Source organism: Zootoca vivipara, chromosome 17 (assembly GCF_963506605.1).
Source record: "Zootoca vivipara chromosome 17, rZooViv1.1, whole genome shotgun sequence".
NCBI classification, from domain to species: Eukaryota; Metazoa; Chordata; class Lepidosauria; order Squamata; family Lacertidae; genus Zootoca; species Zootoca vivipara.
In genome coordinates this window covers 3060940-3084756 of record NC_083292.1, presented here as the reverse complement: position 1 = coordinate 3084756, position 23817 = coordinate 3060940, and the positions used below count along the sequence as shown (strand labels likewise).

General features: G+C 46.0%; 1 protein-coding gene across 13 annotated transcripts in view; it reads right to left on the bottom strand.

The window, feature by feature from the left end:
- NCOR2 (nuclear receptor corepressor 2) overlaps window positions 1–23817 on the bottom strand; it is a 355605-nt gene that overhangs the window by 163232 nt on the left and 168556 nt on the right. For 11 of the 13 annotated variants that reach the window (XM_060269894.1, XM_060269902.1, XM_060269904.1 and 8 more), the window contains exons 9-13: window positions 13312–13378; window positions 8977–9149; window positions 7361–7454; window positions 5476–5654; window positions 1044–1098 (exon numbers count right to left, since the gene is read on the bottom strand). In XM_060269894.1, the coding sequence (XP_060125877.1) occupies window positions 1044–1098; window positions 5476–5654; window positions 7361–7454; window positions 8977–9149; window positions 13312–13378 (568 nt within the window). Of the gene's footprint in view, window positions 1–1043; window positions 1099–5475; window positions 5655–7360; window positions 7455–8976; window positions 9150–13311; window positions 13379–18144; window positions 20196–23817 lie in introns of those variants that run through there. The other 2 variants (XM_060269906.1, XM_060269897.1) reach the window with 2 other exon arrangements.

The window sequence follows — 23817 nt, the reverse complement described above, 5'->3', positions numbered from 1 at the left end:
TTCCACCCATTAAGCTTGCAAGGTGGAACACACTTCACTTTCAGGCTGATGCATCCAGTTTCCCGCTTTCGGGAGCTGTCAACTGCATTCCAATCCCAGCGTGCTGAGGAAAGGGCAGGAAATCAGCTCCTCAGTGGTGTTTGGAGACTTGACAAGTTATACTTCAAGAGCAAAAAGGTTTTCCCATCCAGCTTGCTAGCAGATTAGCTCAAAAGAGGGGTATGTGCACCCAAAAACACACAGATGAGTGAAAATAATGTGCATTATACTGGGTATTAGGAAAATTGCTTTTGCTAAAATGTGTAGTCTGAAATTTTTCATATAAAAATACATATAATAGGAGAAACAAGTATAAAGCCACATTTGAATTTTATGTAAGCTAGCTAAATAAATAGATAAATAAATCACAAATGCTACAAACTGAATTTAATATTGGAAAAATAAAAAATGAGAGATCTGTCCAGCCTCAAGCAGCTTCACCAGCCCTCTACCTTTCTTTGTGTCTTTCCTGTGTGACAGGATTCTGCCCCTTCCTGCTTGATTCAAAATGCAGTCATGCTCAGTTGCTATTCTGGCGAGGTCCACCTCCAAGCTAAATCATGCTTTTGGATCCTCTGAAGTGAATGCATAACTAATCTGTGTTATACATACATACACACTTAATTTTATTTATATACTGCATTTCCATAGTTCATGCTTGAGGCGGCTTACAAGAAAAAATATGTAAATACAACATAACAAATGTAGCTGTAAACATTAAATATATACAACCAAACCCCCAAATCTCCACACAAATCTCATAAAGATACACACACACACACACACACACACACCACCACCACCACCACACCACCACCACCAGTGAGAATTACCTCCCCACAAAACAATACTCCATCCAGCCCAATAGTCTGCTCAGCAGCCTCAACCCATATCAGGTGAAAAAAGGCCTGCAGGGGAAGAGCAGATCTTCCAGGACTCACAGCCAAGATGCAATCTAGATGGAACAATTTGGGCAAGAAAAGAAATGGGGGAGGAAGACTTACTTTCCGTTCCAGAAAGGAAGCGATGAGGCCAAAATTCTTTGGATGCTGCATGAACCTAGAAAACGGAAACAAGAGGGGCAGGGGGTGGAATTAAGAGGCAATTATAAAGGGTGTTTCGCTTGAAAATCCTGATTGAATTTGGTCAAAGAAACAAAGCAAAAACATTTGTGTTTCCAGCTGGTCCATGTGCTGATCATAGGCCCTTGCTCAGCAGTGGAGAACTGTTGGCCAGTGGGTCTAATCAGACCCCCCCCCCAATACCTTCCCATTTGACCCGGAAGGCCATTCACCTGCCTAACACCTGATGCCATATGTAGGTTTATCAGGTCTCTGCCTGTATAGTAAAAAATGGAGGTGGTTGTTGCTGTTGCTGTTGTTGATGGTGAAGATGATGATGTGTGGGCTGATGTGTTGGCATGTTGTTGGTGCGTGGCAGGTAAGGGCACAGCTGTGCCAGAATGGAGTTTGCAGGCACTGCCAATCAGCTGAGTCAGTGTCAGGGGACCACCAGGGTCAGCAGGGAGCCCAACGGGTCGGTGGATGGGCTGCGAGATGCTGCTGCCTCAGAGCATTGGCAGGAAGGTGGTGCCGAGGCTCCCACAGCGGTGAAGAGCCAAGGGGACACTGACAGCTCACAGAAGAATAGAATAGAATAGAATAGAATAGAATAGAATAGAATAGAATAGAATAGAATAGAATAGAATAGAATAGAATAGAATAGAATTTTATTCGCCAAGTACTTACATACTTGGAATTTGCTTTGGCTAATTTTACTTTATACAACTTTATACAAAATATCTGTTAAATATCTGTATGAGGATCGGAGTGTGCAGAACACTATTTGAGCCACTCTGACTGCACCTGGAGCTTTTGCCTTCTGTCCCTGTAGTGACTTCAGAACAGGTTGAGGTGGTTGTTGGTGCCTCTGGCGCCGAGTGAATTGCTCTAGTTGATAATGCTTGACTTTGCTATAAAACTGATTCAGTTCGTTTGCCGATTTTTGACTCTCCGGAGCAGAAGAATATGTTCTCTTATATTCAGTAAAAGAATATGTTCTCTTATATTCAGAAATGTTCTGTAAATTCTTCCAAAGAGTAGCTGAGACATGTTTGAGAAATGAGTCCAAATCATAGGTTCGTTTTGCCACTATAATCTCCTTCGTCAGTGCGCTCCTAGCTTGGTTGTACAAATTTCTGTCTCCTTTCCTCAAACCCTCCTCTTTAGCATATTGGAGTTTCCTTGAGTTTCCTTGATTAATAAGGTGCAGATCATCCATTTTATTGTCAAGTGTGTCAAGATTTGAGAGGTATATTTGAGAGAAGCAGTGGGGAAGATCAGAAGTGTCGGACCTGAGTGGTGCAGAGGGAGAAGTGTCAGAAATCAGAGAACCTGCTCAACAGTTTAGCAGTTCTTGGGGGGGGGAAAGCTATGTTCCCGCCCCTTCACCCCAGGAGCGCAGGGGGGACAAACGCAGGGAGCAAAGGCAGAAGCTGAGGGCTTCCAGGTTCCTGTCATGTTGGCGCCAATCCAGACATGCGCCACTTCCGGATTCTGATTCGGAATAGAGAAGTCATGGACTTTTTAGCTGTGTCTTGTACACATGTATATAATAAAACTCTGTAAAAACCAGCTACAGAGTTTGAAGCCTCTTATTCATGAGAAGCCTACAAGCACCCTTACAGTCAGTGCTTGCAAAGCTCTTTTCCCCTTGCTCACATGGTTTGATCTGAAACCATAAGGGCAGAAACGGGTCACTGATACACACATCAAGTGATTGACAGGTGGGTGGTAGCCCCACCCACCTGTCAAGCTTGGCCTGAAGGGGTGGAGAAGATAATGCCTGGATCTGCTGCCCACTCCGGATGGTATTTATTTTATTTTATGGTTTTAATTTGTATCCCACCCTTCCTCAAGCGATTGGTGCTGTACTCCCTAACAACGGTGTTAGGCTCTGGGAATGTGTGCAAGTCCTGAACCAGGATGTCTGGCCACCAGGATTCCAGACAGTATCTTGTGCACCTATAAGCCTGGCATACTAGCTTCTGGGCTTCAAGGGTGCCATCTAGGCTACGGGTTTAGCCAGCTGATCCCAAAGGTCAATCCCAGCGCACAAGAGCCCCATATAGCCCAGGCCTCAGAGTTAATGCCTCATTTCAAGCACAATCAGGTCCTGCTTACAGGGCTTCCCAGAGGTCTCTGCTTGGCCACTATGAGAACAGGATGCTGGACTAGACGGCCCTCTGGTCTGATCCAGTTGCAGGGATAGTCTTGTGAAGGGGAGGGACCACCATTCAGTGGAAGAGCATCTGTATTGCATGCAGAGCATCCCAGGTTCATTCCCAAAATCTCCAGGTAAGGTTGGGAATATTCCCTGCCCAAAACTCTGGGGAGCCATTGAGAGACAATACTGAACTCCAGTGCGAGGCAACTCCCAATGCTAATGCTATCCCACAGTATCTTTTCTCCTAATTGCTCCCTCATAGCATCATCTTCACCTGCGCTGGTCTTGAACCCGCCCTTTCGTGCTTCAGAACTTGATCTTCTGCCCAGCGCAGACTAGGGCCTCCTTCTGGACCTCAGATACTCATAGCTGCCAAGTTTTCCCTTTTCTCGCGAGGAAGCCTATTCAGCATAAGGGAAAATCCCTTTAAAAAAGGGATAACTTGGCAGCTATGGATACTAATCTGCCTTCCCTGGAACCTGCCTTTGCCTGATCTGGTCCCAGTTTCTGCCTGCTGAGCTGACAGCCAGTTCCTCTGGGCCTTGGCACTTGACAGTCTGAGTAAGGCTGCTGCTAAGGCACCTGGGGACTCCAGGCAATGAGAAATAAACCCTGCTCTAATCTGCATAGTCCTGGCCTAGTTTCAGTCTCTTTGTCATGCTGGTGTGGGACAGGTGACTAAGAAATTGTCTTTTTTACACCGGACTATAAACAGGTGTAGTGCTAAATATAGCTGGACTGAAATTATAATATTAAGTGATGTATACTAGTTTACTATATTTGGCAATTAAGACATATAACTGATGCAAAATCAATGTATTCATTTTATCCTGATACTATAGTTTTCATGTAAGTTCATATCAAGGGTGGCTAATTTGTTGGGTTCAAGAGCCACATTTGCTGCTGGTCAATCCTCAGTACCACGTGTCAACAGTGAGCGGGACCCAAGTCTGCACAATCACAGTCACACGCACAATCACACACATGCACAATCTCTCTCACACACACACATGCAGACACCTCTTTTTGTTTCTGAAGCATTCCAGCCTGTTAGCAGTGGTGTCTTGGAAGAGGGAAAAGAAGCATCAACAAATTTGTTCGGGGCAGATAGGCTACTTAAAGTTTGTAATAAAATTTAATATGGAAAACATTAGCATTCGGTGCAATTTTTGTGCCCCAAAACGACTGGAATTCTTGAGAAGTGTTTAGACCTTTTGTAATGGGTTTTATGGTGGGAAACAACTACTGTCGTTGGACTGTTGTATTTATTACAGGGTTTTTGCATGTGCCTTCTGCTCATCCTTTCAGCAGAAGAGGTGCTTTTGGTAGTTCGACTACCTGCAGAAGTTCAGGGTGCGATTGCCCAGTAAAGCACATTCTCTGCAGAAGCCTCTAAGTCAGGGGTCAGCAAACTTTTTCCACAGGCGGCCGGTTCACTGTCCCTCAGACCTTGTGGAGGGCTGGCCTTATATGCAGTTTGCTGCCTGCCTCATTTGCCAAAGGGCTGGTGGGGGTGGCGTGAAACGGGTTTCCTCCCCACCTAGAGAAAGAAGGCGTTGCACTTACCTCCCCAAGGGCTGCTGCCGCCACCACCACCGCTTCTTCTTCTTGTGAAGCGGGTAGGCAGAGCAAGCTTGTCTGCTCCACTCTCTGGCCCACAGGAGCACAAGGGCAGTGGCAGCAGCGGAAGAGGCTGAGCAGCAGCGGCACTGCCAATCAAACCAGGTGCGGAATTTGAATGGCAGGTTTCTCCCTGCGCCATGCTGAGGTAAACCAGGCACGGCGTTTGATTGGCAGAGCCGCTGCCGCTCGCCCCCTTCCTCCCGTCACCATCGCGGGCTCCAACTTTGCGGCCCGGGCTGGATTTATGAGCCTGAGGGGCCACATCCGGTCCCCAGGCCTTAGTTTGCTGGCCGCTGCTCTAAGTTATGGAAATCCTTCCCCACAAGGGTGCATCTGACAACTTTACTGCTCTGCAAATGCTGAAGAAGCACCTCTTTATCCTGAGAAATGTGCTTTTAGAACCTGGCAACCTTCTGATCTGTTTTAATTGTTTTTAATACTGAATTGTTGTAACCTGCCCTAGGACTTGCTGGTAAACGATGGCTAATAAATTTCATCGTTGTCATCACCATCTTGAACTGATGAGTTTTGCACCTTAGCCCATAAATAGATGTGACTACGAATGGGCCCCTCCTCAGCGCAACTCACTTTTCTCGGAATGTTTCTTTCTCCTGCTCGCTCCACATGTTCATCACCTGCCGATCTTTGTACACCTTCATGGGGTCATCCATGAGGCCATTCATGTTAATGAACTTGATGCGTTGCTGCTCAGCATCATACAGCATGGGAGGGATGACGGCAAGCTGTCGCATCTGTTTCTCCAGATTCTGGGCAGGGAAAGCAGAGGAAAACAGGTCTCACTGAGAGCAGTAAAGGAAAACTGACCCAAGAATGAAGAAATGAAAGACCAATCTTCGCCAGCCTCCAGGTGCTTCGGACTACAACTCCCATCAGCCTCAGTCAGCACAGGATTACAAAACACCTGGTAGGCACTAGGTTGGTGAAGACTGGTGTAGGTGCTGCACAGAAGGAAGTTACCAGGGAGAAGCCAGGAAGTGATGCACTACATTCAGTTGAGGAAAGCTGCTGCTGCGACCAAGAGAGAGACACTGCATCTCTCCAAAAAGGAAAAGCTTCAGCATCAACTGAAAGATGCTGTCTGGATTGTCGTTCTAGAGCAGTCATCTTCAGCTTTCAGGTCACCTGGGGGATTTCATAGCACAGATGGCCTTGGGACCTGGGTCTCCTTGGACATATTCAATATTCTAAACACTACACCACTGACTCTCTAACTAGGGAAGGTGTCTGGGAAACTGAGGGCTATAGTGGTCAGGTGGGAAGGGGATAGAGCAGTGGTTCCCAATTAGCTAATTACTGAGGGCCCCCTATTTTTCAAAAGCCAAGCTAAGGACCCCTACTTTTGATTTTGATAACTCTATGGTAGTCACCTCTGCAAAGCAATTTTTTAAACAAAAAGTGGTGTAATAGGCAAAGGGTTTTTGGTATACTAAAAAACAGACCATAAAATCTGTGACATTTCCATGCAAAAATGACAAAAAATAGTTGGAGGGGAGGCAAGGGATGGGGTTGCGGACCCCCTGAGTGATTTTTGCAGACCCCTACGGTAATTGGGAACCACTGGGCTGGAGGATGGACTGTGTGCCTAGGCCAGCAATTGTTTGCTGCTCTAGAGCTGGGGTGGTCAGTCTAATGACCTCCCAATGTTGATGGGCTCCAACTCCTATCGTAAGTGACTGTGATGGTTGGTGAGCACTGTAGTCCAGCACCATCTAGAGGGCACCATGCTGGAGAAGGCTGTTGTAGAGCCTCAGCTCTACCAGCGTGAAACAATTCTCCCTAAGAATGCACATAGAATATATATCAGCATTAGGCACACTTAGGGAAGACAGGACTGTCAATGGATATCAGTTATGACAGTTCTCTGGAACACTCTGTGTGTTCAGGATACTGGGGCTAGATAGATCTTTGCTAGTGCCTTTTTATGTTCTGATGACAGTAATTAGGGAAGGCACAACCTACTTACACTCTGACATTTTTATCTTGCTGATGCCCAGCAGAGTTCAAGAGAGCATCAGAATCTCAGAGGAAAGGGCACCTGACAAAGAACCAATTCAGGAGCCCCCTTTTAGAATGACGTCACTGAATCTCATCAGCAATAATAGGTAGCATCAACTGGCAGACACCACAGAAGCTAACAGACCCAGGAGAGGGAGGTAGGGAGGTAGGGAGGTAGGGAGGGAGGGAGGGAGGGAGGGAGGGAGGGAGGGAGGGAGAAGTCTCCCTAAGTCCCCGTTTAGGGTCCTGTCCAATCCATCAAGGCATCACATTCCCCAACACAAGACAGTGTTTGCTAAACACAGCTTGGGCTGAAGCTAATGCAATTTGGCAGCAGCGTCAACAGTAAGTTCCAATGCCAAGGTCTGTTGTGGCTGCACTGGTTTCCCCAGAGGAAAGGAAAGAGAAGAGAAGGAGAGAATGCAAAAGGAAGAAGAAAACCGTGATCCAGCCTCACCTCTTGTTCCGAGAGCCCATCAATAATTTCTGACACCTCGTGTTCGCTGCGTGCCGCAGACATGGAGAGGCCACTGCCCCTCTGTCCTACTCTGCTGGGAAACGGCAAAGAAAGTGCTGAAAGATTTATGCTCCATTTTGCACTTGGCAATGTATCTTCTTAACAATTACTGTGGCTGCTTGCGTGCGATGAAACAAGTGCCACGCAAAGAGTGGAGAGGTCAAAGCTGGGAAAGGTGGAACACACACACACACACACACACACACACACACACACACACACGGCACGGGGCACAACAAGAGAAGAGCAAACTTTACTGATAGCCCAGTCAAAGAATCAGAGAGCTGCCATGCAGATAAAACCAGCATTGAGGACTGGCTTTGGAGACTTTTTCAACATAGAGGTGATGGCACATCACTGCCACAAGCTGACACCTGTGATGTGGCCACAAGTCTTGCACATGCCACAGTATGTATCCAGATCCAGCTATTGCAACTGGAGCCACTGAGTGGGTGAAGGAGGCAGTGTACTTGGAAAGCCAGCCTGGATTACACTGGCTCATTGGTGTGGGTTTGGGGGACGGAGACCATTGTACAGATGTGCTAAACCAGTGATAGCCAAATTCCTGAGCTTTCAGGAACTGGATCAGACCTTTCCCAGCCAAAGTGCTTGAGGACTACATCACCCTTGGCAACAGAATTCACTGCCATGGGATGCAGAGGTGCCCACTAACTTAGACGGCTTTAGAGAGGAGATTAGACAAATTCACAGAAATATGTCTGTCAAGAGCCACAAGTTATGATGGGTGCACATTACCTCCATCAGAGATAGTATGCCTCTGAGAACTAGTGGCTGGAACAATGAGAGCTGAGAAGGCTCCAGCACTCAGGTCCTCCTTGTGGGCTTCCCAGAGGCATCTGGTTGGCTCTAGCGAGAACAAGATGCTGAACTAGCTGGGCCTTTGGCCTGATCCAGCAGTGCAATTCTTATGTCCATACAATAATATTTTCCCCTCTGGTTTTAATTAGAAGAAATTAAATATATTTATTTTATCTAGAGAGGATTTGGGGCAAGGCGGTGGTGGTAACTGAAGGGGAACCCAAATGATTTGGTGCAGGGTCAACTGAGAATTTTATTTCGTATTTGATACTAACTTTTGTGTATACTTTTTTCAAACTCTAATAAAATTTATTGGGGGGCGAAAATATTTGTTGTTGTTGTTTTAAAAGGAAAATAACTGGGGGTAAACAAACTGGGGGAAAATCAGATTTGGGTTCATCTGGGACATGGTGCAAATTGGCTAAAAAAATATATCAGCTGATTTGGACTAGAAATTAGTTGGCTTGACTTCTTTGACATTTCAATTCTGAATTCACATCTATGTGCTTAATAGCATATTAAAATTCTATGCAAATTTCTGCTCATGGACTTCTTCCCCAAACCATTTTAGCAAGGCTGTTCCCTGGAGGCCAGCATTTTCCACACAAGGAAGTGGAGGGAAAGCCCCTTTTTACCACAAGACATTCCTCTCCACCAGAAACTGACATGCCATCTTCAGTGCCAAAGGAATCTTAATGCACTCCTGCCCACACACACTTGAACATGTCTCCACTAACCTCTGCATGCGCTCTTGGAGTTCCCTCTGTTTCCTGATCTCTGGGAACTGCTTCTCATAATATTCACGTACTTTGCTTTCCTTTGCTCGGCGCCGGGGGTTGTTTTCTATGCGCTCCACTTTCTTTTCCCAGGCTTCCATAAGCTGGTCATAGCGCTGGCAAAATTTCTGTTCCTGAAACGGTGGGTTTTGTGGGGAGGGAGAAGGTGTGTGTGTGTGTGGAGAGAGAGAGAGAGAGAGAGAGAGAGAGAGAGAGAGAGAGAGAGAGAGAGAGAGAGAGAGAGATCAAAAATGGTCCCTTGGGAGTCCACTTCAAATACCTTCTCACACCTCAGCAGCAAGGTCTCAGAGGAAAATTAACAATGATTCTCAGTGCAAAGTTACAAAACTGAAGAACATGGTAGGGAAGATAAGCCATACAACAATCTCCTCATGTGCTCAGTTTATGAAACAAATCTTTATCATTTGAGATCTGGTGATAAATGCTTCTGGAAGGAGGGGAAGCTGCTAATGAAATGTGCAGTCTGGGAAGATCTAGTCACTGAGGAACAAGATGTGGCGAGGGTGGTAATCACCTGAGACAAAGATGATTGTACATTAGGCAGGTGAAGGTACATTAGGCAGATAGGATGGGGAAGCCCCAAATTCTGTCCCTTGAGCTCGAGCTTTTAATCAATTGAGCCAACTGATTAAAAGCTGCTGCCACAAATGCATGAATGAGGATATAAATGGGTTTTGAGCCCAGACTTGCGGGAAATCCCTGGGAGCTTTTCAAGGGGGTCCATAATGAGAAGATCAATTATAATAATAAATTATACGCCACCCTTCCTCCCAAAAGAGCATGGAGCAGCAAACACACAAATGACAAAACACTTAAAACATATAAAAATAATTCCAGTACATATGGAAACTAGGAAAGAGGTTTTTCAGAAGCCAAAGGTCTTCGAGGTGCTGAAAAGACAACAGAGATGTGGCTGTCTAATGCTTAGGTGTCAACAAGCAGGTGCCGCAACATTAAGGATCTGGTTCCTATTTTGTGAGGAACAGACTTCCTGATAAGGAGGACGTCCTGATCTGCAGGAGGCCCTCCCATGAAGAGTACAAATCATGGTGGTCAAACCTAAAAATGGCATTCTAGAGCTGGAAAAGGGACAGAAAATAATCAAGGGCTTGAAGCAAATTCCCTGTGAGGAAAGGTTGCAACTAGGTTCCTGAATTGCAAAGAGATTGTTGTGACAACTGGGGGTTCAGCCTGAGACATTTCCCAAACCACTCTGTGGGGGTTCTGGAAAAGGCACAAAGGGCTTCCTCAGAAGGCAAATGAGTGTGGCAAAAGTTCTTGTTAGTTTTGAAAAGCACTGCAGTTTTAAGCAAACACACACACAATTAATCAAAACAGGAACATATAAATAATGAAGTACATAGAAATGCTTGTCATTTCTGGATGACAGGTCTGCAAAAATGCTGTACAATACAGTTCCTTAAGTAGATAGAATGAGAGCAGGAACTTTTACCACCACCTCTTACACACAGAGAGAGATTCACAGGAGTATGACTCAGCTAGCAAGAGGCAATGGGGGGTGGGCTGAACCAATTGTCCAGAACCCAAGAGGAAGGCATGCATTAAAAACATCAGCCTCATGAACTGGCAGGCTTCCATGCCCACCCCCCACCCCCACCCCAAAAAGACTAAAGGGAGGAAAAGGAGGAACCAAGAATGTTCAAGTAAGTCCCTGCAGTAATCCTCTTAGGCCTCCTGGAATTACTCTGGTCTATTGTGTACCGCAAAAGCATGGCCGAAGCTCTCTAACCGTGAAGATAAGCATGCAAAATCCATCTGACGAGAAGGCCACAGCCATTTCCTGTCAAGCTTGAGCCTCTGTGTTGCAGTCTTCACTGCACAGGTCCATCCTTAAGGACTGTCTGGAAGTTTCCAGGTGATTCCTCTCACCTTTATCCATGGATAGTTTGAGGCCAATGTTCCTGAGAAACCATTCTCCCCCTCACAGCTTCCATAGATGTGCTGCTTTTTAACCTTGAATGGCTCAAGCCTTACATTCCTGAGAGACCACTGCTCCCCTCACAATTTCTACCGTCTGTGCCAAATAAACAAAACAGCTTTCCGCGTGGCAAGTACCAAATGGCCTGGGCATGCAGATTGGCATTTTCTCCTTAGGTGCTTCTTGTCACTCACATCTTTTCCTGCTCCTTTTTCATGGCCAACAGCAATATGCTTTGAATGCCAATTGCTGGAAACTGCAGGAGCGGAGAGCACTGTTGCAGTCAGGTCTTGCTTGTGGAATTCCCACTGTATGGAACAGGACACGAGGCTAGATGGGCCACTGGCCTGAACTAGCAGGCTCCCCTTAACTTCTTATGTTCCTTTGGCCAGAGTTCCTATTATGCAAGATGTGAATAAACCTCTGCAGGTGGCAGACTGGGGAAAGGTATGGGTCCACTCATGGGGATATTATGGAAAATCTGACCCACAGGGCAAACTCCATTGTGAAGTTCACCAGAGGACACCTTGCCAAAGGCACAACTTGTATGCTGTCTGTGTAGCCACACGGAGGTCAAAACGGTCTCAAAACTCCCATCATCTCTGACCACTGCGCATGTTAGCAGGAGCTGATGGGAATTGGGAGTCCAGGAACACCTGAGAGGGCAACAGGTTCTCTGCCTGCCATAAAGAAACAAAGACCAGATTGACAGCAACTCACAGAGCAGCACGGGACAGGATTAGTCACTATAGCCCCAAATGCCCAGGTAGGAAAGTTTGGCCTGCCCAAAATGAAACAAGCAGCACTTGGTAATTTCTCTGCTTCATCACCCTAGTGACAAAGTGCCTGTATTTGAAAGAGGGGTGCCTTCTTCTGCAAAACAAAGTCAACCCTTTCATTTTAGCAACAGCTTAGTGGCTTCTTGAGACAGGTCTAGATCCAGCCAAGAACGAAGTGCCACTCTACTCCAGCTGTGCTTGATGCTCAGCCAGGAAGAGAAATATAAAATAATTCAAGTTTGAGCTCCCAATTAATCCAGCTGAGGATTCAGTCACTTTAGCTTCTGTTTAGGCTCAGTACCTTGAAACACCAAGCATCCATCTGACAAAACGAGTGTTCCAGCCAAACAGCATCTCCTCTGCTAACTAGTTAAGCTCTGAACTGTAATCCCTTTAGAATGATGATTTCAAAATAACTTCCAAAGAGCTTTAGAAGTAGCGGCGGAAAGTGGAACAGACCCCAGTTATGCATCTTGTCAAAACGTTTAAGATACTGGCATGTCTCAGTCAGTACTGCAAGGATCTGTGAGTAAAAGGCTGCAAGGACCTGGCCAGATTCTTCAGAAGCTGTACCCAGATCTAGGCTTAAGAACACAAGAAAAGTCCGACTGCATCAGGATAAAAGCTCATCCAGCCCAGCATCCAATTCTTACAATGGCCAACCAGATGCCTATAGGAAGTTTGCAAGGAGAACCTCAGTACAACAGTGCTTTCTCCTCTTGTGATTCCCAGGAACTGGTATTCAGAGGCATAGTGCACCAGTGGAGGCAGAGCATAGCTATTGTGGCCAGGAGCCACCGATGGTTGAAGGGTTCGGAGAAACTGGAAGCCAAAGGAACTCAAAACAGGTGGCAGCTGGGGCCTTAAGCGCAGGGTGCAAAGGGTCCTACTCAGCTGACCAGGCAACCCCCCTCGAATTTGACCCAGGGATGACCAATCCAAAGACATCATGTTGCCTGCCAATCGCACAGGCTGTTATTGCACAGCCTGGATTCCCTTCGGTTCCTCAAGGGGGCGCTGAATCCAGAACACGAACAAGGTTCCAGGTAGCTCGCCAAGAAGGGTGCCTCCCCACAAACTAGCAGTGTAAACAGAAAATGGGGGGAAATCATTTGCATGGACTGTTGACTTCATGGCCCCACTTTATTCTCCCTCTAGCAGCGCTCATTTATAGCACCAACTCCTTCCAGTTTTAATTATGCCCCTTCTTTAAACACTTAATTGATGAGAAGGCTGCAGGCAATGCTTTGTCTGGTTATTTCAAAAAAGCAAAACTCCCCTCCACCTGCTTTCTCTACCTGTCCATTTCCCCTTGCCCTCTCCATCTACTTCCTCTGGCCTGCTCTGCACCAGACTTCCTTCCCCAGGGATCCACTTTGGCTACCACCTACTTCTTTCCTAAGCTCTCTTCACCCCTGCAGATCAACACATCTCAGTGCCACAGTGGGGTAGAAGCTGCATCCTCCAGGATCTGCATAACTGAGTTGCCAATAACTCCACCCTGGATATGTTTGTTTTTTAAAGGAGTCCCACAGAAGCCAATGGGGCATCACTTACCCACTGCTTGCGAGCATGATTTCTCCTCTTGAAGTATAAGATCAACTTCTTCCGCATTGCCTGGTTTCTGCAAAGGAGAAGAAAAGGTAAGATTCTGTTGAAGTGCCTCTCTCTCCTTCTCCCTCTCCCTCTCCATCTCTCTCTCTCACACACACAGTTCTAGCATCACCTGCTTCAAAGTCAGCTTTCAAGGCTGACCTCAAACTACAGCACTTTCAGAACAGTGGAGGTGGTTTCTGCACAGGCAATATTTAACATTTAACTTCAGTCTGCAAGGTAATTGTTCACATTGAGTTTTCTCCATGCCATGATCCTCAAGAGACACAAACCATGCAGAGAAAGTTCCAGCAGCACTTTCTCTGGCCCACGTTTTAAACAGCTGCAGAAGTTTAACTGAGCACGTCCTACAGGTACCTGTCATGTGCAAATTGCTCATCTATAGATGGTTCACACGAAAGTGGGAAAAAACACATGTCCTTTGGAATTACAGACAATCTGAAGAAAATTTCCCAGCACAACTTCAGTGTTATTATTTATTAAATTTGCATACCGCCCTTCATCCGTAGATCTCAGGGCAGTTCACAACATGTTGATGGATAACTGAACCCAACAAAGTACAAAAGGCTATTTGAATGAAGTTCTTTTTGCAGTAACTTCATTGAGCAGCTACACTAGAAGTGTACATCTACACTATGGTTTTGAAGGAACTGCTATGTACCTCTACACCACAAACTTGCATTACTTTAATAATTATTAATATATTATACACACACATAAAATACAACCTATAAAACACAAAATATATTCACATTTTAAATTGATGAATATAATTCTTATACTGTACAGTATAACAAACAGCTGCTATATATTGCTTTTATATAATAACTTAGATAAACTGTCATTCACCGAATCGTGGAAACAGTAGCATTTTCAAGAGAGCAAAATTAGGATTCTCTAGCAACACTCTCAGCAGACTACCATTACCAGAAATCTTTATACCAGCTGAACTGGTATAAAACGAGCACACATTTAAAGTGTAGACAAGCCACAGATATTTGCATGTGACCAAAATTTTGCCTGGTCAATCCTCACATAAATCTAAATCTCTTTATGCTGAAGGCAGGGCAACTCATTTGCCTTCAATGCCACCCAGGAATCAGCTGGTGCAACCCAATAATAAGTGTGCCTCGAAGCAGATGACCGTGCAAGCGAGCGAAGTTACCTGCTGCAATACCCCTTTAGATTCCCTGTGACTTTGCTTAATTGACTGGGCTCTGAAAATCATCAGGCCAACCTGGGGCATATGACTTTTCAGTTGTGGGCCGGAGACCATTGGATCAAAATCTACCTTTCCTGTGTTTGGTATCTTCTGCCACAGCTGTGTGACTTTCACCAAAGCTGAGCCCTCTCCAAACCTCCCTTTGTGCCCTGGTAGACTCAAACGATTAGCCAGGACAGGTACATACATACTTTGTGGAAGTGGCCTTTTGTTAAACAGCTACTTGAGGTGACAAGCTAACACCAAGTTCCCAAACAATGGCCATAGTGAGCCCCATTTTCTCCAGTTTGGATGCAAAGGCCTTGATGTAAAAATAGGACTCAATTATCAAGGTATTGCTTGGCAGGGTGGCAGCTTCCTCCTTTCAACTGGAAAACAGGAGCTGACCCTCTGAATCAGAAACCCTCTACCCCTATAAGCAAAAGCAAAAGCAGAGGGAGAGCCCTCTGTGGTTAACCCAGTTACAGCCAGCAATAAGGGCAAGAGAAGAAGCAGGTCCACCATTAACCAATTCCATTACAAAGCAGTCTGTTCCGTTTTGATCTGGTATGCTTAAAAACAACAACAGAACACCCCCCCTCCGCTGCTGTTTGGAACAGCATCTGACTCTGCAATTTAATTAAGCACCACAATGCCCCAGCTTGATTTATTTTACATGCATGTTTCTAGGTCTCTTGGTGGGGGCAACAAACAAGCTTTTGGGGGGGGGGGGCAACAACCGTGAGTCACTGAATGCTAAACAATAGCAGTACGGCAATGCCCACAAGCCCTTCCCTATAAACCTCGTGCTTGTTGCCCTGGGTTCCTTCAGTAGGAAAGCCAGATTTTTATTTTTTTTACAGTAACGACGCCTCTGAAGATGGTTTGGAAACTTCAGCTGGTGTAGAATTTGGTAGCCAGGTGTGCCTCACTGTGGCAAAAGGTTTGAGCATATTACACTGATTCTGGCCTGACTGCATTGGCTGCCCATTAGTTTCTGGGCCCAACTCAAAGTGTTGGTTTTGACCTATAAATGGCTCAGGACCACACTAACTCAAGGACCACCTCTTCCCATATGAACTGACCGGGACCTGAGATCAACATCTGATACTCTTCCACATGTGCCTCCTCCACGAGAGGTCCGGAGGGTGACAATATGCTTATGAGGAGGCTCGACTGGCACCTTCATTACATATCTTTAGGCGCTAGGTGAAAACATTCCTCTTCAGCCAGGCCTTTGGCTGGTCAACAACCTATATCTTTTTAAGTGTGCTTGTGGGAGGGGGTGGGGAAATGGGGGGGTGTTAATGGTTTGTTTTTCTTCTTGTTTTTATTATGTATTTTGTTTGTGTTTTTATATTTTATTGCTATGCTGTGAACCACCCTGAAATCTTCAGATGAAGGGTGGTATACAAATTTATTAAATAAAAATAAAACAAAACAAAAACCAGTAGGAACATGAAATAACTGGCAGACCTTTAGGTCTGGGTATCCAGCCTCTGGACCCCAGGCTGAGTTGTTGGTATCATGCAGTGGTTTGGGGAGATAAACTGAATGTCCCTGGTTCGAGTCTCAGACCAGATAGCAACTTACTCAGTGAGTTAGAAAAACCATTAAATATCAGCTACACACACACACACACACACCCAAAACACATGAGAATAATAACAACAGCCTATTCTGCAGGGCTCTCATAAGAATAACAGATGTTATCTTTATAAAGCACTTTGAGAAATGATACATATATACTAAGCGTAGAACCAAAATGGTGTAGCACAGGGCTGGAGGATCTCTGGTCTGCAGGTCAAAGGCAGCCTGCTAGGGCCTCCCCATTTCCCCTGTGAGGTCATTTTGGTGAAGTCATGCTCACCCATTCTACACTTGCTGCCATATATGGGGCAGATAAGTTCAAAGGAACAACCAGGAGCTTAATTTTCCCATTGTAGAACACTCCCACTTCCCTCTCCCAGCATTGCTCTTTGAAGCAGTTTCTCACTGCTCCTTTAACCTTATGAGAATCGTGAGTTTAATGGAACACCACAAAGCAGCTTCCCAAAATCTTTCAAATAGTCCTGCATTGCTCCTTTAATTCTCCAATTTTCCCACCCTGTGCTTTGAAGTCCCAACAAATGGGGCTTCAAAGCGCAGCATCACCCAATGTCAGGTGACCCCTCCCACCTGCCAAATTTAGCTAACCAGGGGTGGGGAGCCTCAAATCACAGCCAGAAAGCTCATCAAGTGACTTTTTCCAGTCGTCATCTCTCAACCAAACATACCTCACAGGGTTGTTGTGAGTACAGAAGGGTTGGGAAACTACTTTGAAAAAGTGGAGTACAAAATGCAATAAATAAATAAGAATTCATTATGAGGCAACTAATAAACATCAAATTAAATGACAACTTATTTGTTTAAGGGGTGTTTATCTTAATAATAGGTGTTCATAGAGAGCAAACCCATTTTAACACCCTATAGCAGGCATCCCCTCCAGATGTTTTGGACTACAATTCCCATCTTCCCTGACCACTGGTCCTGTTAGCTAGGGATCATGGGAGTTGTAGGCAAAAACATCTGGAGGGCCGCAGTTTGGGGATGCCTGCCCTATAAAATTGTGATTGCATTATTTTTGTGAAATTTAATAGCTCAGCACATCCTATTCCCATCTTGTTTTCATCACTAGGTGTGTGGCCTAGTGGTTAGAGTGTCAGACTCAGCCCTAGAATGCCATGGTTCAAATCCCTACTCAGCTGTGACACTCACTGAGTGACTTTGGTCCAGTCACTGTTTCTCGGCCAGACCTACCTCACACAGTTGTGGTGAGGATAAAATGAAGACGGAGAGAGTCAGGGGCACCCCTTTGAGCTCCCTGGCAAAAAGGTGGGCTATAAATGTAGTAATACGTAAGGTGAATAAGAAAACCTCGTTGGAATTGTGCAAAAACCACAAAGCAACAACCCAATTAAGCACTCCATGCAATGAGGCATCTGCAAGGGTGAGCTCCTCCTGTTCTGCCCTCAATAAGGACGGTGGTAAGTCATCTGTGAAGGACCTTCCCACATGTGCTAAAGGTACCACACCAGAAATCGTTCCAGAAATCAAACCCCTGAGGTTAAGGAGAAGGGTTTCTGGTGCTCTTTCCATGCATAAGGGAGCAGCTCCCAAGGCGGGGAGGGGGGCAGAGAGAGAAAGACAACAGGAGAGGGAGTAGCAGAGACCATCCCAAGGAGCCTCACCTTCTCCCTTCTGGGCAAGACAGCTGAAATAGTCAATAACCCTCTTTTTGAAAAGCAAACCGGGGGTGGGTGGGGAGAAGCCTTGGGAACTGCTGGCCCAATCCGAGAGCAATGCAGGAGACCAGGAAGCTGTAACACAGAGACTCCATCCAAGCACATCCAAAGGGCTTGAAAGAACAGAGATGCTTTACAATACCTGCCTCAATTATTCAGTTTTGCTGGACCCCCCCCCCCAAGGAGGTTAATAGGGAGGAGTGAGCAAGGCTGAGCTGGCTCTGTGCATTTGCAAAGGCTACGAAGAGTTTCAAAAGCGGCAAAGCATTTACAAAGTCTTGGTTTCCTTACCTTCTGCACCCCACCCCACCTTGTGTGAGGGAGGGGAAACTCTGCGGATCCCACTCCGCTTCAAAAGGCTCGTGTGAGCCTTGGTGTGCTTCGCAGCCAGTCCTCGCTACGTGCCACTGCCGTTACTTAGAAACCGTTTGCGAGAAGGTTAATTCAGGCCATGTATCAGAGGAAGCACATGTCGTGGTCCCTGGAGACATAGCAAGCAAGCAAGCGAGGCTGCAGAATTTCTGCAGCGCAGCCGGCAGAAGGTAAAGAACTGACACACACCAGTGGGAGAGGCGCTCAGCGACTGCAAACAGCACTTTAGAAAGGTCAGAACTGCAACACGCCATCACCTCCCCAGCAACGATCTTCTAGCTGTTTACATCGATTAAAAGGGAAGGAAAATCAGAGGTGGCAGAAGCGCTGGGGAGTCCTAGAGGGTGGGGGCAAGCGAAGCACACAGAAGCTCACCCTCGTAAGCAATGCAGAGGTTACATTTTTGGCTCTAATGGGCTCTTCTTTATTTAAAATAAATTATTAAAAAAATTCCCCAGACCTTGAGGGGTACTTGCATATAAAAAGTAGCAGGGTTGTTTTTTGTTTGTTTGTTTTTTAATGTCAGCTGTCCCTTTTGTCATGGGAAGCTGTTTGCATGAAAAGATAGCTGCAGGGTTCGGAGCTGCCCCAAGACACTTACAATCTAAAATTCAAAAGGCAATATATGAAGAGGAAGGAATTGGAGACTGAGAGCAAAACAAGGGAAATTAGGCTTCCTTGCAGTTCGGCAAGGGGACTAGCTTGGCCAACGCAGCATGACCAGGCTCTTCCTACTTGTACTTGGGCTGGACATGCTGCTTACCCAGGGCAGAGCCTGAGGCTGAACACCCAGATTTCCTTCACAGCCTAAAAAGATGGTCCTGAGCAAGCACAATTCTGGGTTAACTCCTGGCTCAAACTTTGGGGTGCCTTACATCAGAGAGCTTCGAGAGAAGCTACCAACATGAGTTTGACCAAACTGCGGGAGGCAGTGAAAGACAGGAGTGCCTGGCGTGCTATGGTCCATGGGGTCACGAAGAGTCGGACACGACTAAACGACTAAACAACAACAACATCAGAGAGAGGGATCCTGCAGCCTTCCAACAATACTTGTAGGGTTGCAGGTCCACCCACTTGCCTTCCTGAGGAGTATTAGCTTCTATGTGAAATGTCTGTAGGGTCCATAGCCAGCACAAGCAAAGTTTATTCCCTCTGCTTAAAAGCCACTGGGCAAAGAGAACAATTCCACCTTAACTCTCTCATCGGGCACAGTTCCAAGCTCTTTGGAAAAGGAGCCTGTGAAAGAAGTTTGGTGTTTTGTATTCCCTGGCCCACAGCCACCTGAATATCTCTGGCCAGCCTCCAGGGGGGCAAACAGCTTCAGTATATTGTGTAAACGTATGCTGCACGTAGATTAAAAACGCCAAAGCCAGGGAGTGGCTGGCAGGGAAAAGGAGAGAGATAAAGGCAGCGGAGATATAAGAGAGGCCAGCTTTCCTGAGACGAAGCTGGAGCCAAGAGAGAGACAAAAGCATGTCTGTTAGGTGGTCACAAACTTTTATCGCAGGTATTACATTACACAGGAAGTCTTTTGACTCATCCAAAAGCCAGGATCAACATCAGCAGCGAGCTTGGCTAAGGGGAACGGAAAGAAGGGGACCAAGTAGGGCCGGCGGTTCAGATGGCAGAAATAAAACAGAAGGAGATGCCCAGGAGCTGAAGAGGAGCAACCCACTTGCCTTTGCCCTTCCAGTCAGGTGATTCTAGGAAGAGATTTCTGCTGGCGGGTTTGAATGGAATGAGGCAACCCCAGTAAACAGGGACAGAGGGCAATTTCATTTGGTCTGCATTTTAGAGAACAAGCTTAATTCTCAGTTCAAAGATTTGTATGTGTGTTGGTGGTGTAATGTGATCCATGGGTGCTTGGTCCATGTCTTGAGTTAGCGCATCCCCGCATGCTGCTGGACATTCTGGGTTGCACTGGGTTACCACAGCAACAGAGCAGAGTTTGAGTGTATGAATTGCTAAGTCCTGGTTACAGGTAGGTAGCCGTGTTGGTCTGGATCGAAGTAAAATAAAAAAAATTCCTTCAGTAGCACCTTAAAGACCAACTAAGTTTTTATTTTGGTATGAGCTTTCGTGTGCATGCACACTTCTTCAGATACCAAAAACTTAGTTGGTCTTTAAGGTGCTACTGAAGGAATTTTTTTTATTTTACTTCGATCCAGACCAACACGGCTACCTACCTGTAACCAGAACTATGGAAGGCACCACATTGAGCCGCATGAAATGGAATTGCTAAGTCATTCACCTTCCCTTTGGTTCAAGAATGCAGAGATACAGTGGTGCCTCGCTTAACGAATGCCCTGCTTAACGAAATTTTCGCTTAACGAAAGGTTTTTTCTAGTGGAGGCTGCCTCGTGAGACGAATTCGTTTTACAAAAAATTCGTCTAGCGAATTGCGGTTTCCCATAGGAATGCATTGAAATTCAATTAATGCGTTCCTGTGGGCAAAAAAAAATCAAAAAAAATTCAATGCATTCCTATGGGATTCGCTAGACGAATTTTTCGTTATAAAAAAGACCCGTGGAACGAATTAAATTCGTCTAGCGAGGCGCCACTGTAGGTATAATGGTCTCTAGGGCATTGCATTCATTATGTTCTTGTCTGCCTGGGGGTTCTGATGCAAATTCTAATGCTGCCCTGTTTGCTGTCAGGATCTGACTCTGAATCTGTGAAAGAACGGGGAAGAGGCTGTGAGTTTCACAGAGCAGTGTTAGCTAGCATGGTGACAGTGTTAGCCGGTATGTATGTATGTATGTATGTATGTATGTATGTATGTATGTAAACATACCTATGTATCTTTACTGCAGAGACGAGAAGATCTGTATATAGTAGATAGCAGTGTTCAGCTTTGTCTTGTGTCTGGAGACCATAAACACTTCGTTACTTTTAGCTGCGTGGCAGAGGAGTTTTCCCCTAACTGGGACTCTTTTCTGCTGGAGCAAGAAATCTCTGAAGACTCTGCTGAGACATCACAGTGGCTGAGGTGTGATGAACTAACAACCATCTTCCACAAGTCAGAGGTGCTCTGCAACTCAGTGGCAGGAGTTTGCATATTGCATGCAAAAAAAGGTCTCAGGGTTCAACCCCTGGCATCTCTGGTTTAAAGAAGGATCACAAAGGGAAACTGGTTCCCCTCAGATACTACTGGACTCCCAATTCCCACCAGCCCCAGCCAGCCTGGCAAATGGTCCAGCCCTTTGTGTTGGTCTCAGAATATGCGGAAAGGGTGGAAGAGAACTTGCTTTGCGAGCAGAAGGTGCATCTCCAGCTAGAGTTGACAATGCCTCCACTCTCAATCGCTGGAGAGCTACTGCCAATCAGCGTAGACTGAGCTAGGTGGACCAAGAATCTGACTCTATATGAGGCAGCTTCCTATGTCCCTATGCCAGGGATGATGGGAGATGTAGTTCAGCAAAATCTGGAAAGCACTAGGTTGACTACCCCTCAGCTAGAGGGACAGGTAGACGGACCTGTTGTAAAACAGCTTCCTATATTCCTACTCATACTTTGCTCACTACAGTTCTTGGTACTTCATTCACTTGGGCTGAGGTGGGGCAGGGGGAGAGGGAACGGTACATCGTATTTGGGAGTCAGGGGTTGAGGGAGAAGGAAACCACCAAGGCCAGCAACATAGAATCATAGAATCATAGAGTTGGAAGAGACCACAAGGGCCATCCAGTCCAACCCCCTGCCAAGCAGGAAACACCATCAAAGCATTCCTGACAGATGGCTGTCAAGCCTCTGCTTAAAGACCTCCAAAGAAGGAGACTCCACCACACTCCTTGGCAGCAAATTCCACTGCCGAACATGCTTCTCAAGCATTTAAATAATTCATCCAAACACTTTCTTGCAAGCTCACAATAACGGAATGGGAAACTCTGAATGCTAGGGAGCAGAAAAGGGATGTGGGGAGAATTTTTAAATGAGGTCCTCCTGTGACCCTCCTGGGCCAACTGTGTTAAAAGGGGGAAAGGGAATCAAGCACCCAAGAAGACTATGCAAGTATGTGGCCACCTGGGCAACTTGCTGCATACCTTCAGCATGAAGCAGAGTGTATTACAGAGAAGAGAAGGCAAAAAGGTCAAAGAAGGAGAGAGCCTCCAAAAGCAAGATTTTAATAATTGAAAACAGTACAAATGTAATCCTTTTATAGCCCAGCTCTTACGGGTGCAAATTCATTAGGGTCACTTCAGGCTAAAGGCATTTGAAGCTGTAGCCCAATGAGGGGTTGGTAGCTGAGGGATTGCAGCACCTGCCTTGGAAGCAGAAGGTCCCAGGTTAATCCCTACTGGCATCTCCAGGTGGGGCTGGGAGAGACTCCTGCCTGAAGCCCTGGAGAGGAGCTGCCACTCAGTGTGGACAATACAAAGCCAGATGGCTCTTCACATGCTGGACATTAACTTCCATCAGCCTCAGCCAGGATGACATGAGCTGGAATCTGACAATGTGTGGAGGGCCATGGGTTTCCCATCCTTGTGCTAAAGTATCCCATGTTATTTGTTTATTAATTTATACACTGCACCCCCCTACATGCCAAAAATGACTTCAAAGCGGTTTACAACTCTAAAATATAGATATAATTAAAATTAACAATAGCCATAACACCGGGGAATCAAAACATCAATAATTAAAATATATAATAAAACTATCAATCAAAAAGCACAACAGTTTGGAAAGAACAGCTACTGGTAGATCAATAAAATCAGCTCAGGGGACCACCTGGCTAAACAGATGAGTCTTCAGGAGCTGGTAGGATGCCAATACTGATGAGGCTCCATCAGAGTTGGCATTCCGCCAGCTCCCAAAGACATACCTGTTTAGGCAGGCATTCGCCTGAACCCAATTTCTGTTACAAGGAATGGAAAGGCCTCTCTCTGCCTAAGGTCTGGGAGAGCCACTGAAAGTCAAAATAGTGTCAAAGCTGGGCTGGATTCACTAGAGGCCAGGTTTTACATTAAGGCAGCTTCTTGTGTTACCACCACAGTTAATGTACAAAGTCACAGTAAAGCTCTTTAAGCCACACTGCATCTTGGTCTCCCAGGGAGCTGAATGCAATGATTTAGAAGCTCCTGAAACTGTGGATGCAAGAATGAACTGGGGCATGAAATTAATTTTAACTGTGCACTGTTAAAAGGCACAAACATTAAACATCCAGGCATTGGTTACATGGATCAAAAGGGCACAATGCGCACAGGAAGAGGGGGCAGCCTTATGGGGCCAATTGTTAAGAATGACATGCCAGAATGGAGACTCATCATCACATCTCCAGGCCCACAAAAATGCAACAATGGCGTACCTTGGTAGCAGTGGTAGGAAAGGAGACGGAAGGAGGGGAGAGGAGACGGAAGGAGAGGGAGCAGATAGGAGGACAAGGAGTTTCTGGGCTCAAAGGCTCCCTGGGCAGCCTCAGAATTGATTGCATGACTTAAATCAGGGGTGGGCAACCTTCCGAGGGTAGCATTAGCCATAATCAGAGTATGCCCGTTGAAACTGGTGGAGATGGCTAACTTCACTGAGTAAAACGTATTTGGATACAACCCTATGGTTTCTTTCAGACACGTTCCTAGTCCTTGTTAGTTGTGCAGC